The sequence below is a fragment of the Apostichopus japonicus genome, chromosome 2 (assembly GCF_037975245.1).
Source record: "Apostichopus japonicus isolate 1M-3 chromosome 2, ASM3797524v1, whole genome shotgun sequence".
Taxonomy (NCBI): domain Eukaryota; kingdom Metazoa; phylum Echinodermata; class Holothuroidea; order Aspidochirotida; family Stichopodidae; genus Apostichopus; species Apostichopus japonicus.
The window spans coordinates 25,912,925-25,929,501 of record NC_092562.1 but is presented as its reverse complement, the minus strand read 5'-3'; the positions used below and the strand labels follow the sequence as shown (position 1 = coordinate 25,929,501).

General features: G+C 39.8%; 1 protein-coding gene across 1 annotated transcript in view; it reads right to left on the bottom strand.

Annotated features, from left to right (window-relative positions):
• The window catches only part of LOC139980230 (uncharacterized), a 50,967-nt gene that overhangs the window by 16,262 nt on the left and 18,128 nt on the right, over nucleotides 1-16,577 (bottom strand). Inside the window, exons 5-20 of the mRNA XM_071991758.1 lie at nucleotides 16,366-16,479; nucleotides 14,212-14,340; nucleotides 13,640-13,759; nucleotides 12,792-12,992; nucleotides 11,142-12,386; nucleotides 10,548-10,670; nucleotides 9,954-10,163; nucleotides 8,545-9,615; nucleotides 8,057-8,179; nucleotides 6,898-7,107; nucleotides 4,746-6,554; nucleotides 4,251-4,373; nucleotides 2,989-3,198; nucleotides 1,703-2,647; nucleotides 1,256-1,375; nucleotides 515-724 (exon numbers count right to left, since the gene is read on the bottom strand). Of these exons, the coding sequence (XP_071847859.1) occupies nucleotides 515-724; nucleotides 1,256-1,375; nucleotides 1,703-2,647; nucleotides 2,989-3,198; nucleotides 4,251-4,373; nucleotides 4,746-6,554; nucleotides 6,898-7,107; nucleotides 8,057-8,179; nucleotides 8,545-9,615; nucleotides 9,954-10,163; nucleotides 10,548-10,670; nucleotides 11,142-12,386; nucleotides 12,792-12,992; nucleotides 13,640-13,759; nucleotides 14,212-14,340; nucleotides 16,366-16,479 (6,963 nt within the window). The remainder of the gene's footprint in view (nucleotides 1-514; nucleotides 725-1,255; nucleotides 1,376-1,702; nucleotides 2,648-2,988; nucleotides 3,199-4,250; nucleotides 4,374-4,745; nucleotides 6,555-6,897; nucleotides 7,108-8,056; nucleotides 8,180-8,544; nucleotides 9,616-9,953; nucleotides 10,164-10,547; nucleotides 10,671-11,141; nucleotides 12,387-12,791; nucleotides 12,993-13,639; nucleotides 13,760-14,211; nucleotides 14,341-16,365; nucleotides 16,480-16,577) is intronic.

Sequence of the window (16,577 nt, the reverse complement as noted above, 5' to 3'; positions counted from 1 at the left end):
AAATGTGTTAACTCTCATAATAGATAAAATAGTAATGACTGATTCCACTTTTGAAGCTGTAAAAATTAATCACTGATGACACTTATTTATGTTTCAGAAGCTTTTGTTCATTGTTTCATCTACAAGTTCTTCCTCAAACCTAGACTGTATCCATGTGCATATTTGATGTAATATTCAGATTTATTTACCTTGATGTTAAACAACCTGAAGTTGCAATTTCACCTCACAAATGAAAACTGGTTACAGGTAACATTATCCTTTTAATTATCATAGAAACTATGCCAAACATTGTACAACCTACAAGGAAATGGTCTCAAAGTATTCCTTAAACATTAAACAACCTTCCCCTTAGAGGGTAAAAACAGAGGCAGCACATCAAAAGTTGATCATGCAGAAAATAGACTATGACATGTTTATCTTTTGTAAATAGTTATTGTTTATTTCAATTCAGAACAATGGTAAGACTAGTTTTTGTTTATTTCAATACAGAACAATGAAAAGACTCAAAACTTACATGGAGACTCTCTGGACACCTCTTCAATATTGCACAAGTCTGTATCACAGAAACAAACTCTTCCCTCCACATCCCTCAATGTCACCCCTGAAGGTAATGGACCCGCAGTGTCATAGAAAATACGTCCAGGTACGCATCCATCCTTAACAGCTGTCAAGTCACTGGGGAAGCATCCTCGAAACAAATCATTCTGCCGGAACTCTCCAGCACCTTCGTAAGACAAAAATTTCATTTGCTCGAAAAGGACTCTTTATCGGTCAATCAAATCTTGGTTCCTGAAGACTTAAGTTACTTCAGGATATATCTGTGTAGAACTTCTTACTGTTAAATGCAGTGACTTAGCTCATGGTACTTTCCCTTGGGTTTAAACTTTTGAATACAAAATACATATTCAAAGTTTGAGTCCGAGCTCATTCAAGGATGGAAACATCAATATGATCTGCTGGATGCTTTCCAATTCATCCCAAATTTCATCAGTAGTTTTCATAATCAATTAATCATGCATAAATCCTTAAAGTTTACTTTCCAAAACAATTTTAACTGTAAACTAAATGTACGTGATACAACAGTCCGATCAGTGAATTTGGTCAACATTATGTTGATTAGTTTCATGGATAAGGTTAAGAGCACTGATAAATGATTGGAAAAAGGATAGACTCAAAGAAGGAAGAATTTGTGAAAAAAAAATATCATTTTTAACAACTGGGTAAATTTACTTCTTTCTTACTTAGTCTAACTTACCAAGTGAATAGGTAGCAGTCACGTTCCTTGTCAGGCAAATGGAATTGTCCGGGCAGGTTTCGAAGAGAAGTTCACTCTCTGCGCAAGATTCCTGATCAAAACATATGTAGCATCGAAAGCCTGAAAAAGAAATGACAGCAAAATAAAAGAGTTCACCTGTTTTTTGGTAAATGGGAGATACTTCTCATCCAACAATTGCTTTCATAATGCACTTTAATAAATAATGATAACTAAGATACACAAGCCCAGTTGCTACAGCACATAACTAATGTTAGGCTGGAGGTGAACGCTTTCCTATTTCATTAATGTAATATTATTTCTATTAACATTAACGATAATGGACTGTGCAATGTTTCGGATTTCATATACTGAACAACTCATAATTATGTGTCTTTGTACTCTGGATGTGTCTTAGACACAAGTTAAAATGATATTTGCAAAGCATACCTCGAAATTGAGTAGAAGTCTCTGGAGGCAATGTTGAACTCATCCTTGCTGTTGCACTACTTATTGTAGAGGCTGTTGTGACACTGCTTGCAGTTGACGCCTGTGTCACACCACTTACTGTAGAAGCTTGTGTGGCACCAGTGGCAGGACTAGCTGGAGTATCAGTTCCTGCTGTTGCACTACTCATTGTAGAGGCTGTTGTGGCACTGCTTACTGTTGAGGCTTGTGTGGCAACACTTACTGTAGAAGCTTGTGTGGCACCAGTGGCAGGACTAGCTGGAGTATCAGTTCCTGCTGTTGCACTACTCATTGTAGACGCTGTTGTGGCACTGCTTACTGTTGAGGCCTGTGTGGCACCACTTACTGTAGAAGCTTGTGTGGTACCAGTGGCAGGACTAGCTGGAGTATCAGTTCCTGCTGTTGCACTACTCATTGTAGACGCTGTTGTGGCACTGCTTACTGTTGAGGCCTGTGTGGCACCACTTACTGTAGAAGCTTGTGTGGCACCAGTGGTAGGACTAGCTGGAGTATCAGTTCCTGCTGTTGCACCAGTAACTGTGGAGGCTGTTTTGGCACTGCTTACTGTTGAGGCCTGTGTGGCACCACTTACTGTAGAAGCTTTTGTGGCACCAGTGGCAGGACTAGCTGGAGTATCAGTTCCTGCTGTTGCACTACTCATTGTAGACGCTGTTGTGGCACTGCTTACTGTTGAGGCCTGTGTGGCACCACTTACTGTAGAAGCTTGTGTGGCACCAGTGGCAAGACTAGCTGGAGTATCAGTTCCTGCTGTTGCACCAGTTACTGTGGGGGCTGTTGTGGCACTGCTTACTGTTGAGGCCTGTGTGACACCACTTACTGTAGAAGCTTGTGTAACACCAGTGGCAGGACTAGCTGGAGCATCAGTTGAATCCCTAGCAGATGTTTGGGTAATCTCTGTGACAGTTACTAAAATTAATTGGAGGAAAAGGAATTGAAAACTTTTCTTAACATTCTGAGAGCAAGATTTGCACTTTCTTCTTCACAAACCATATTTTAACAGAAGACAGAGCAATGACATGGCAGAGTATAGGTACTTCTATAATAATGACACTGATTCAAGCAAGTCTCAGATCACTATTCACAGTCCGCAATGACAGTGATATATAAATTAAGATGAACCATTTACTGCATACTAAATGATGATAAGCAATTCCCTTTTCTCTAAATTCTCATGACAAATTCCTGCCACTAAAACACAAGCAGGACAGAATAGCTAGAATAACACTGATTATACAGATTATATTTACCAGGTTCATCTTGCGGGATGTTCCGATCATTGCATAGGTCGGAATCACAGAAGCAGACCCTTCCAAGGACATTGCTTATAGTCACTGTTGGTGGAAGATTTCCTGAGACGTCATAAAATACTGACCCTTCCAAGCATCCATTGCTAACTGGAGCAACTGAACTAGGGAAGCAACCTCTGGCCACATCATTCTGGATGATCTCCACAGTTCCTGGAGATAAACAAGAAATTTATTCAGCCCAAAATATTTTAAAGCAAACTACTCTAGATGAAAAGGTACTATGAAGCAGTAAGTGCTCACAGGTTGAACTGGACAATTGTTGCTAGATTGGGTTTGGATTTGGGAAAAAAATTGAAAAAGTAACATTTTTTGAATAATCAAGTTTCCTTTCCTATAGAGTAGGTTACTAAATGTTAATGTGCTGTACATTGTGTTTTATAACAGCACTGTATAGTGCTTTAAGGTTTAGATTCTTTGCCATTGTTTTATGGTTTGATGCTTGAAACCACAGCTGTCATTGAGTCCATCGATGTGAGGACTAGTGTCTCAAGGCAATATAAGACAATTTGAGTCTTTTGAGTGAAGTCCCTGATAACATGAGGAGCTTTCTAATTGGAGTCCAGACACTGACTGGAGTCATTGCAACACCGCATGAAATGCATATTAACTTACAATCTTACTCGAGTCCAGGCACCGACTGGACTTATTGCAACACCGAATGAAATGCATATTAACTTACAATCTTACTCGAGTCCAGGCACTGACTGGAGTCATTTCAACACTGCTTGGAAACCATAACAATCTTACTCCCATTGAAATGCATATTAACTTACAATCTCACTCCAGTCCAGGCACCGACTGGAGTCATTGCAACACTGCTTGAAACAAATAACAACGATTCCAGGCACTGACTGGAATCATTGCAACACTGCTTGAAAGCCATAACAATCTTACTCCCATAGAAATGCATATTAACTTACAATCTCACTACAGTCCAGGCACTAACTGGAGTCATTGCAACACTGCTTGAAATGCATCTTAACTCTAACCAAACATATATAGGTTAGGTCAAGATTTGGAATACAATGTATCAAATTTAAATCAAGAATATTCAGGTTTTTTATAGCATGGCTGACTGCATGCCTGCTACAGAATTTCTACGACAATTATAAATGACTGTCAAATGAATAAATAAACGATGAATATAGAAAGAAACGAATCCATAATTACAGTAATCAGACAAGTAAATAAAACTCACTTACCAAACAAAAAAGTGGTCGTCAAATTCCTTGAGAGACAAATTTCTCCAGGTTCACAAGGCGTAAAGGGTACATTCTCCAAATCACAACTACCATCAATATTGTCGCAACTGTAGCATCGAATTGCTGTAAAGAATTTATATGAAGGAAGCAAATCATAATTTTTCCATATGGTGTTTGTAAAGACTAAAGTTGTCTTTGATGTTGAAGCCGGCAGACATGAACTACTCACTATACTGACAACATATAGAATACAGTGTATTGATAACATATAGAATACAGTCATATAGGAATTCTTTAATTTCCCGCGCTGCAATCCTTACAAGACAAACTTAAGTAATTTCACAAAAACAAAAAAGGAACTTGTAAATGGTTGCTAACTTCAAAACTGACAAATTGCAATACCTTAAAGGTATGACATCCACCAAACATTTAACTTTGTATAACTCACACCAGTTAATGTAGATGCTGTTTCTGAAACATGTAAGTGCGACCTACCATCACTCTCTCTTGTTGTAGCTCCTGGAGAAGTCATTTTAGTAGCCATTGATGGTGGTGACTGATCAACAGATGTTGCTTTTGTTCTTGACTCTGTTGAAATTGTCTGGCCTGTTACTGTTGAGACAACAACATCAGGAGAAACAGGAGTCTGTTGGCTTGCAGTGGAAACACTGGATGCTGCACTAGCATCTGTCTGGCCTGTTACTGTTGAGGTCAAAACACCCGGAGTGGCACCACTCACTGTAGAAGCTTGTGTGGCACCAGTGGCAGGACTAGCTGGAGTATCAGTTCCTGCTGTTGCACTACTCATTGTAGAGGCTGTTGTGGCACTGCTTAATGTTGAGACCTGTGTGACACCACTTACTGTAGAAGCTTGTGTGGCACCAGTGGCAGGACTAGCTGGAGTATCAGTTCCTGCTGTTGCACTACTCATTATAGAGGCTGTTGTGGCACTGCTTACTGTTGAGGCCTGTGTGGCACCACTTATTGTAGAAGCTTGTGTGGCACCAGTGGCAGGACTAGCTGGAGTATTAGTTCCTGCTGTAGAATCAGTTACTGTGAAGGCTTTTGTTGCACTGCTTAATGTTGACGCTTGTGTGACACCACTTACTGTAGAAGCTTGTGTGGCACCAGTGGCAGGACTAGCTGGAGTATCAGTTCCTGCTGTTGCACTACTCATTGTAGAGGCTGTTGTGGCACTGCTTAATGTTGAGGCCTGTGTGACACCACTTACTGTAGAAGCTTGTGTGGCACCAGAGGCAGGACTAGCTGGAGTATCAGTTCCTGCTGTTGCACTACTCATTGTAGAGGATGTTGTGGCACTGCTTACTGTTGAGGCCTGTGTGGCACCACTTACTGTTGAAGCTTGTGTGGCACCAGTGGCAGGACTAGCTGGAGTATCAGTTCCTGCTGTTGCACTACTCATTATAGAGGCTGTTGTGGCACTGCTTACTGTTGAGGCCTGTGTGGCACCACTTACTGTAGAAGCTTGTGTGGCACCAGTGGCAGGACTAGCTGGAGTATCAGTTCCTGCTGTTGAATCAGTTACTGTGAAGGCTTTTGTTGCACTGCTTAATGTTGAGGCTTGTGTGACACCACTTACTGTAGAAGCTTGTGTGGCACCAGTGGCAGGACTAGCTGGAGTATCAGTTCCTGCTGTTGCACTACTCATTGTAGAGGCTGTTGTGGCACTGCTAACTGTTGAGGCCTGTGTGGCACCACTTACTGTGGAAGCTTGTGTGGCACCAGTGGCAGGACTAGCTGGAGTATCAGTTCCTGCTGTTGCACTACTCATTGTAGAGGCTGTTGTGGCACTGCTTACTGTTGACGCCTGTGTTGCACCACTTACTGTAGAAGCTTGTGTGGCACCAGTGGCAGGACTAGCTGGAGTATCAGTTCCTGCTGTTGCACTACCCATTGTAGAGGCTGTTGTGGCACTGCTTACTGTTGAGGCCTGTGTTGCACCACTTACTGTAGAAGCTTGTGTAGCACCAGTGGCAGGACTAGCTGGAGTATCAGTTCCTGCTGTTGCACTACTCATTGTAGAGGCTGTTGTGGAACTGCTTACTGTTGAGGCCTGTGTTGCACCACTTACTGTAGAAGCTTGTGTGGCACCAGTGCCAGGACTAGCTGGAGTATCAGTTCCTGCTGTTGCACTACTCATTGTAGAGGCTGTTGTGGCACTGCTAACTGTTGAGGCCTGTGTTGCACCACTTACTGTAGAAGCTTGTGTGGCACCAGTGGCAGGACTAGCTGGAGCTTCAGTTGAATCCCTAGCAGATGTTTGGGTACTCTCTGTGACAGTTACTAATATTAATTGGAGGAAAAGGAATTGAAAACTTTTCTTAACATTCTGAGAGCAAGATTTGCACTTTCTTCTTCACAAACCATATTTTAACAGAAGACAGAGCAATGACATGGCAGAGCATAGGTACTTCTATAATACTGACACCAATTCAAGCAAGTCTCAGATCACTATTCACAATCCGCAATTGACAGTGAAATATAAATTAAGGTGAACCATTTACTGCATACTAAATGATGATAAGCAATTAACTTTTTCTCTAAATTCTCATGACGAATTCCTGCAACTAAAACACAAGCAAGACAGAATAGTTAGAATAACACTGATTATACAGATTATATTTACCAGGTTCATCTTGCGGGATGTTACGATCATTGCATAGGTCGGAATCACAGAAGCAGACCCTTCCGAGGACATTGCTTATAGTCACCGTTGGTGGAAGATTTCCTGAGACGTCATAAAATACTGACCCTTCCAAGCATCCATTGCTAACTGGAGCAACTGAACTAGGGAAGCAACCTCTGGCCACATCATTCTGGATGATCTCCACAGTTCCTGGAGATAAACAAGAAATTTATTCAGCTAAAAAGATTAAGCAAATGATACTAGATGAAAAGGTATTATGAAGCAGTAAGTGCTCACAGTGGGAACTGGACAATTGTTGCCAGATTGTGTTTGGATTTTGGAGAAAAAAATTGAAAAAGTAACATTTTTTAATAATCCAGTTTCCTTTCCTATAGAGTAGGTTGCTAAATGTTATATACTGTACATGGTGTTTTATAACAGCACTGTACAGTGCTTTAAGGTTTAGATTCTTTGCCATTGTTTTATAGTTTGATGGTTGAAACCACAGCTGTCATTGAGTCCATCGATGTGAGGACTAGTGTCTCAAGGCAATATAAGACAATTTGAGTCTTTTGAGTGAAGTCCCTGATAACATGAGGAGCTTTCTAATTGGAGTCCAGACACTGACTGGACTTATTGCAACATCGCATGAAATGCATATTAACTTACAATCTTACTCGATTCCAGGCACTGACTGGAGTCATTGCAACACTGCTTGAAAGCCATAACAAATTTTACTCCCATTGAAATGCATATTAACTTACAATCTCACTCCAGTCCATTCACCGACTGGAGTCATTGTAACACTGCTTGAAACATATAACAACAATTCCAGGCACTGACTGGAGTCATTGTAACACTGCTTGAAACATATAACAACCTTACTCAAATTCCAGGCACTGACTGGAGTCATTACAACCTGCGTGAAATGCATCTTAACTCTAACCAAACATGCATGGGTTAGGTCAAGATTTGGAATACCATGTATCAAATTTAAATCAAGAATATTCAGGTGTTTTTTAGCATGGCTGACTGCATGCCTACTACAGAATTTCTAAGACAATAATAAATGACTGGCAAATGAATAAATAAACGATGAATATAGAAATAAACGAATCCATAATTACAGTAATCAGACATGTAAATAAAACTCACTTACCAAACAAAAACGTGGTTGTCAAATTCCTTGAGAGACAAATTTCTCCAGGTTCACAAGGCGTAAAGGGTACATTCTCCAAATCACAACTACCATCAATATTGTCGCAACTGTAGCATCGAATTGCTGTAAAGAATTTATATGAAGGAAGCAAATCATAATTTTTCCATATGGTGTTTGTAAAGACTAAAGTTGTCTTTGAAGTTGAAGCCAGCAGACATAAACTACTCACTATACTGACAACATATAGAATACAGTGTATTGATAGCATATAGAATACAGTCATGTAGGAATTCTTTAATTTCCCGTGCTGCAATCCTTACAAGACAAACTTAAGTAATGTCACACAAAACAAAAAGAAACTTTTAAATGGTTGCTTACTTCAAAACTGACAATAGCATAAAGGTATGACATCCACCAAACATTTAACTTTGAATAACTCACACCAGTTAATGAAGGTGCTGTTTCTGAAACATTTAAGTGTGACCTACCATCACTCTCTCTTGTAGTAGCTCCTGGAGAAGTCATTTTTGTAGCCATTGATGGTGGTGACTGATCAACAGATGTTGCTTTTGTTCTTGACTCTGTTGAAATTGTCTGGCCTGTTACTGTTGAGACAACAACATCAGGAGTAACAGGAGTCTGTTGGCTTGCAGTGGAAACACTGGATGCTGCACTAGCATCTGTCTGGCCTGTTACTGTTGAGGTCAAAACATCCGGAGTGGCACCACTCACTGTAGAAGCTTGTGTGGCACCAGTGGCAGGACTAGCTGGAGTATCAGTTCCTGCTGTTGCACTACTCATTGTAGAGGATGTTGTGGCACTGCTTACTGTTGAGGCCTGTGTGGCACCACTTACTGTAGAAGCTTGTGTGGCACCAGTGGCAGGACTAGTTGGAGTATCAGTTCCTGCTGTTGCACTACTCATTATAGAGGCTGTTGTTGCACTGCTTACTGTTGACGCCTGTGTGGCACCACTTACTGTAGAAGCTTGTGTGGCACCAGTGGCAGGACTAGCTGGAGTATCAGTTCCTGCTGTTGAATCAGTTACTGTGAAGGCTTTTGTTGCACTGCTTAATGTTGAGGCTTGTGTGACACCACTTACTGTAGAAGCTTGTGTGGCACCAGTGGCAGGACTAGCTGGAGTATCAGTTCCTGCTGTTGCACTACTCATTGTAGAGGCTGTTGTGGCACTGCTAACTGTTGACGCCTGTGTGGCCCCACTTACTGTAGAAGCTTGTGTGGCACCAGTGGCAGGACTAGCTGGAGTATTAGTTCCTGCTGTTGCACTACTCATTGTAGAGGATGTTGTGGCACTGCTTTCTGTTGAGGCCTGTGTTGCACCAGTTACTGTTGAGGCTTGTGTAGTACCAGTGGCAGGACTAGCTGGAGTATCAGTTCCTGCTGTTGCACCAGTTACTGTGGAGGCTGTTGTTGCACTGCTTTCTGTTGAGGCCTGTGTTGCACCAGTTACTGTTGAGGCTTGTGTAGCACCAGTGGCAGGACTAGCTGGAGCATTAGTTGATTCGCTTACAGATGTTTGGGTACTCTCTGTGACAGTTACTAATATTAATTGGAGGAAAAGGAATTGAAAACTTTTCTTAACATTCTGAGAGCAAGATTTGCACTTTCTTCTTCACAAATCATATTTTAACAGAAGACAGAGCAATGACATGGCAGAGTATAGGTACTTCTATAATGACATCGATTCAAGCAAGTCTCAGATCACTATTCACAATCTGCAATGACAGTGATATATAAATTAAGGTGAACCATAACTGCATACTAAATGATGATAAGCAATTAACTTTTTCTCAAAATTCTCATGACAAATTCCAACCACTAAAACACAAGCAAGACAGAATAGTTAGAATAACACTGATTATACAGATTATATTTACCAGGTTCATCTTGCGGGATGTTCCGATCATTGCATAGGTCGGAATCACAGAAGCAGACCCTTCCGAGGACATTGCTTATAGTCACCGTTGGTGGAAGATTTCCTGACACGTCATAAAATACTGACCCTTCCAAGCATCCATTGCTAACTGGAGCAACTGAACTAGGGAAGCAACTTCTGGCCACATCATTCTGGGTGATCTCCACAGTTCCTAGTGATAAACAAGAAATTTATTCAGCCTAAAAACAACTCAATGTTTTGAAAAATTCTTGGTTTGACTGACTAGAGACTCCTATGCTTTCTCATGTTTGTGAGATACAATAAATCTAGTAAAACATAAAAATACTTCCAATGCAGCACAGTGTTCATAACTCTAACCAGATAAATATGGGTTAGGTCAAGATTTGGAATACAATGTATCAAATTTAAATCAAGAATATTCAGGGTTTTTTTCTTTAGCATGGCTGACTGCATGACTAATTCCTGACTTTCTAAGACAATAATAAATGACTGGCAAATGAATAAATAAACGATGAATATAGAAATAAATGAATCCATAATTACAGTAATCAGACAAGTAATCAAACTCACTTACCAAACAAAAAAGTGGTTGTCAAATTCCTTGAGAGACAAATTTCTCCAGGTTCACAAGGCGTAAAGGGTACATTCTCCAAATCACAACTACCATCAATATTGTCGCAACTGTAGCATCGAATTGCTGTAAAAAATTTATATGAAGGAAGCAAATCACAATTTTTCCATATATGGTGTTTGTAAAGACTAAAATTGTCTTTGAAGTTGAAGCCAGCAGACATGAACTACTCACTATACTGACAACATATAGAATACAGTCATGTTGGAATTCTTTAATTTAATTTGAGAATCTAATATCACATTTTTGTAAAGTTGTAGGTTTTGGTTATACTGCAGCTGTTAGGATGTTTTGTATACCTCAATATTTCCAACAATACTTCAATACCAAAAAAGGCAACAAAATGCATCACATTAGTGACAATGGAGTTTTGTTTTAACTTCATCATTTGTTACCACTGAGGTAAAGATATGAAAGACAAACTGAAGTAATTTCACACAAAACAAAAAAGAAACTCATAAATAGTTGGTAACTTCAGAACTGCCAATAGCATAAAAGAAATGATATCCCCCTAACATTTAACTTTAAATAACTCACTGGATGCTGCAGTAGTATCTGTCTGGTCTGTTACTGTTGAGGCCACAACATCAAGAGAAACAGGAGTCTGTTGGCTTGCAGTGGAAACACTGGATGCTGCACTAGCATCTGTCTGGCCTGTTACTGTTGAGGCCACAACATCAGGAGAAACAGGAGTCTGTTGGCTTGCAGTGGAAACACTGGATGCTGCACTAGCATCTGTCTGGCCTGTTACTGTTGAGACAACAACATCAGGAGAAACAGGAGTCTGTTGGCTTGCAGTGGAAACACTGGATGCTGCACTAGCATCTGTCTGGCCTGTTACTGTTGAGACAACAACATCAGGAGAAACAGGAGTGTGTTGGCTTGCAGTGGAAACACTAGATGCTGCACTAGCATCTGTCTTGCCTGTTACTGTTGAGGATACAACATCAGGAGAAACAGGAGTGTGTTGGCTTGCAGTGGAAACACTAGATGCTGCACTAGCATCTGTCTTGCCTGTTACTGTTGAGGATACAACATCAGGAGAAACAGGAGTCTGTTGGCTTTCATTGGAAACACTGGATGCTGCACTAGCATCTGTCTGGCCTGTTACTGTTGAGGATACAACATCAGGAGAAACAGGAGTGTGTTGGCTTGCAGTGGAAACACTGGATGCTGCACTAGCATCTGTCTGGCCTGTTACTGTTGAGGATACAACATCAGGAGAAACAGGAGTCTGTTGGCTTTCATTGGAAACACTGGATGCTGCACTAGCATCTGTCTGGCCTGTTACTGTTGAGGCAACAACATCAGGAGAAACAGGAGTCTGTTGGCCTGCAGTGGAAACACTGGATGCTGCACTAGCATCTGTCTGGCCTGTTACTGTTGAGGATACAACATCAGGAGAAACAGGAGTCTGTTGGCTTGCAGTGGAAACACTGGATGCTGCACTAGCATCTGTCTGGCCTGTTACTGTTGAGGATACAACATCAAGAGAAACAGGAGTCTGTTGGCTTGCAGTGGAAACACTGGATGCTGCACTAGCATCTGTCTGGCCTGTAACTGTTGAGGCCACATCATCAGGAGAAACAGGAGTCTGTTGGCTTGCAGTGGAAACACTGGATGCTGCACTAGCATCTGTCTGGCCTGTTACTGTTGAGGATACAACATCAGGAGAAACAGGAGTCTGTTGGCTTTCATTGGAAACACTGGATGCTGCACTAGCATCTGTCTGGTTAGTGGCTGTCAATGACACAGTGTCAGTTGTTGCTGAAGCAGTAGTTGCTGCAAAACAGAGGAGATATATATTTTGCTACTGATTCCGTTATTTTCACTAATGTATCTTGCAGGTATAAATACCTAACAACATGGCAAGGTGTCCACTAGGTAAAAAGATACCACATAAAATGTTACTCTTAAAATTTCAAACTGAACAAATCAATAAGAATCATTTCATTTATTAAACTAAGTAAATTGATATTTCTCAACTAAAAACCGTTTCAGCATTCCAAACAATGATAAATCATAACTAATTCGTTAACGCTGATCGATTAACAGGAAAGCGAGAATAAGCAAGTCTAATGCCAAAATATAAGATTTTGACGGTGTCATTTTTTGCGACTAAATCGGAATAAAGATGGGGGTGGACACAGTACACATGTTGGTGTGAGGGATGCACAAGTTACTCACCTACAAGTTCACGTTCTACAAAGTAATCATTACATAGATCACTCTGACAGAAACAAGCTCTCCCTTCTACTCCTACTGGTTCTTCACCTCTGCAAAGAGGATCCCCAGCTGAGAAGCAACTGTCATAGAACGTTTGTCCATCTACACAACGTTGGCCAGCAGGTTTCCAAGCACGAGGTACACAACGTCTGAGTACAACATCTATGGAAAAGATAAATCGAAGCGTCTCGAAATTGCAATTTGGCTGAACAAATCCATAGGCTTGAGCAGCACATGAATATGAAACCCACTGCTGTCACCAGCTATTGAGAATGACAATGGACACTCCTGCATCTCAGCAGATGGGCCACTCGCATATCTGTCCTGATGTGGGTGAACTTAACAAATTATGTACCACCACCATGTGAAAAGCTGTAAGCATGCCTGATGAACTGGGATGCTGATGAGCTGGTTTATAGACGCGTTCATGGTTCTACGTATTTCATTGAACAATTAAAACACCAGAAAAACATTTAGGAGACACAAGCTCAAGTGCGTCAAGTAGTTAGGTTGACTTGAAACTTTGAAAATGTTTTAAGAGATCTCTTCACTAAGTCAATCAATGTATATAACAGCAGTGATCATCTCATGGTACTGCTATGATAAGAAGTGATATACTTCAGCTTGCCAAGTTTTACACAACTAGATATAAGCAATAGCGCCCTCTGTTGATTTCGAGTGTCACTGGCAGGCCCCGTTGGCAATGAACACACATGTAATAACAGACATCAATTTTTGCGAATTCTGTGTGGCTCAATATGACGTGAGTTGCCACTTCACATAGATTACATAATAAAGTGTCCAGATACCTGTTGTACTCAATGTGATATTTGTCACCACACATACAGAGTCGGGGTCACAGTTTTCAGTTGAGACGAATTCAATGTTGGCACATTCATGCTCATCGTAACATATATAGCACTGGTTTACTGAAATAGAGAAAATATCAATGAAATGTATTGGTATTTGTGAATTAATTGAATTATAAGTGTTCACATTTTCTTCTGCAGGGTTGGGGTTCACATAAATTTTGTTCGAATTAAAAGAGTGAAAGTAATACGGTTCTATGAACAACCTGTAATGTAGTTATACATCTGAACATAAATGTGTTAATTTCCTGTTTGACATTTTGCTGTTATTTGCATTTACCAATCGAACCAGTCCCTGACATCACATTCATTTCAAAACTTTATAAAATAGCTTGTTTGATAAATTGCAATCTTCAAATTCAAACTGATGTTTTTGAGGGAATATGGAATTTAGGTAGAAGTTTGATAACTTCAATGAAATTGAAATAAAGTTTGACACCAACCATGGTTAGAGACAGTGCAGGATTCACTGACACTAGTGTGCCTTGCAACTTTAAAGCTTAATACTGTACCTGTTCCAGGAGTGGTCGCAAGAACCGTGGTTCCAACTTGGGTGGAGGATGTCAGTGATACTATTCTGCCAGTTGTTACCAAGTCAGTTATCCGCTTTGATACAGGAGGACTAGGAGTTGTAGGAGGCGCTAGAAATATGGAAAAATTATGGAAAATCATGGAAATTATGTAATATGTTTGTATCTTCATGGTACTGCAAAACATGCCCAAATAAAAAGTATTAATGAATATGTTATTGTAAGCAATAACATATTAACAGGTCTGAAGACTTTAACCATATACTTTGGGTAAAAGCAGTTAATATCACTTTAAGGTTCCCCTTCCAATCGATTTTACTCTGGCCTAAACTAAGAAATTACCTCCCTGGCAAGTTGTTTAATCCAAGGTGAACAGTTCACAATCCACATATTAAGCCTTAAATCATATTGCATACATATCTGGTTGTGGGCACCACCAGAAGTGAGACTCAACTAATAACTTAATCAGCATTACAGTTAACCAGTTCCATTCTTATTATTAAAAACTCTTAATCTTTAAATCTTTTGTATTTAAGCTGATAGGGCTGAGGTCAACCTGTCCCTTTGTATTTTATTATTCCTTCTTTAATTGACCTTACCAGCTAATTAGTGACTAATAAAGTGCCTGTCTACTCTACTGTAACATATCATACAAATTTGTTTCAAAACCAAACATTCACCAAAAGTTGTTGCCTTGTATCTTAACTTTTACTGGTTGATCTTTGACATCTGTAGCAAGTTACACAAAAGCAATTGCCTGTGCAGGATTTTCCACATTAATAAAGAAAACATATTTAGTAAAGAATATAGAACATACAAATTATTGCAAAGCTACTGAAGAGTGTGCCAAGGAAGCAAAGAGCCTGTAAGTAGACATATTTCCCAAATGATAGGGGAAAAAACACTTAAATGCAGAGCTGCCAACCATTAGAAATACTTTCTGTATTTTCCTTAAAACGAGTATACTTCCTACAAAATATATTAAAATGATCATCTTCAAGGCCACATTGTCATGGCTACTAGGTACAAATGCAGTTAGGCCTCTGTAAACACTACTGTAGAACCAAGCCTTACGTTATGCTAGGCTATGTACGTCATAAGATCGATGGTCGATGAAAAAAAAATTTCACGGGACAAGGAATTGATAAATAATTGTTGTTGATATTTCATAAACTGACCTTACATCATTACATCTTATTATGCTATACAAGTCCACAAGCTCAAATACAGTCTTGTTGGTAATAAAATGGCAATATTAAATTTTACACGTATTTCATTGAGCTGCTTTCTAACTGAAAATGAAAGAAACTCCTGTCACCACATTTGTAAAGTCCCATAAATGAATAGCACCTGCAAAGCACTTACTTTTTACACAGGGGTGTAATTACCATTGAGAATGGTCGTTAACAAAAATCAGCTTTCGATTTAAATTTGCTTCACCATGAACCAACAATTTAAACAACCTTTAAAACGCAGATCTTATGATTAACCATTTACATGGGCTTTGGGGCAATTCCAAGGGCAAAATCAGGTCTGTGTATGATTATTCTGTTATCATAGCTTGTTTTCTTCCCAGGCATAAATCACTATTATCATTACTACAGTTTTGTATATTTAAATTCTGTATTCATTGCTGTATTCATCAAGATTTCCTGCACAAATTAACGGAAACCTGTACTAGTTGGCAGCTCTGTATTAAGAGTTTGGAGTTAAAAATGATAGTTGAAGGTTGGGGCCAAAGGTATTCATTATTCATCCATCTTCTGATCATGCTCTGATCATGCTCGTCCGTCATACTGATGACGATTATAGAAGCATTCCAGTTACTGTGACATCTCGATGCTGTTCTTTGATAACGGAATTGTAACGAATCACTGTGACGTTGCCAATGTTTTCCTCACTCTGAGTCAAACTTGTCCCAGTCGCTTCACTTTTGAAATTTAAAAAGATTTTTACTGATTTGTGACTCTCAAAAATTATTAATGATACAGTACCTGAAACTGATATTTTAAAAAAAGGTTTCTTTACCTTGTTGGGACTACCTAACTATCCAACAATACACTTCTGGGAAGTAACAAGCAAAAGTGATCACTTTCAAGGCATAAAAAAAAGGGGAAAAAAAACCCATAATCTTACCCCTGCATATTGGGGGCAAAAATCCGGGAGGACACAAGCACACCGCAAATCTTCCAAAGTCCAGACAAGTTCCACCGTTCAGGCAGGGGTCTTGCCGCTCACAGAAAGGTTTCACTGTTTACAAAGAAAGAATGAATGAAATGTAAATCAATTCTCACAATACCATCTCGATCTGTATTTGTATTCACTGGGTACTGGATTATAGCAGGAAC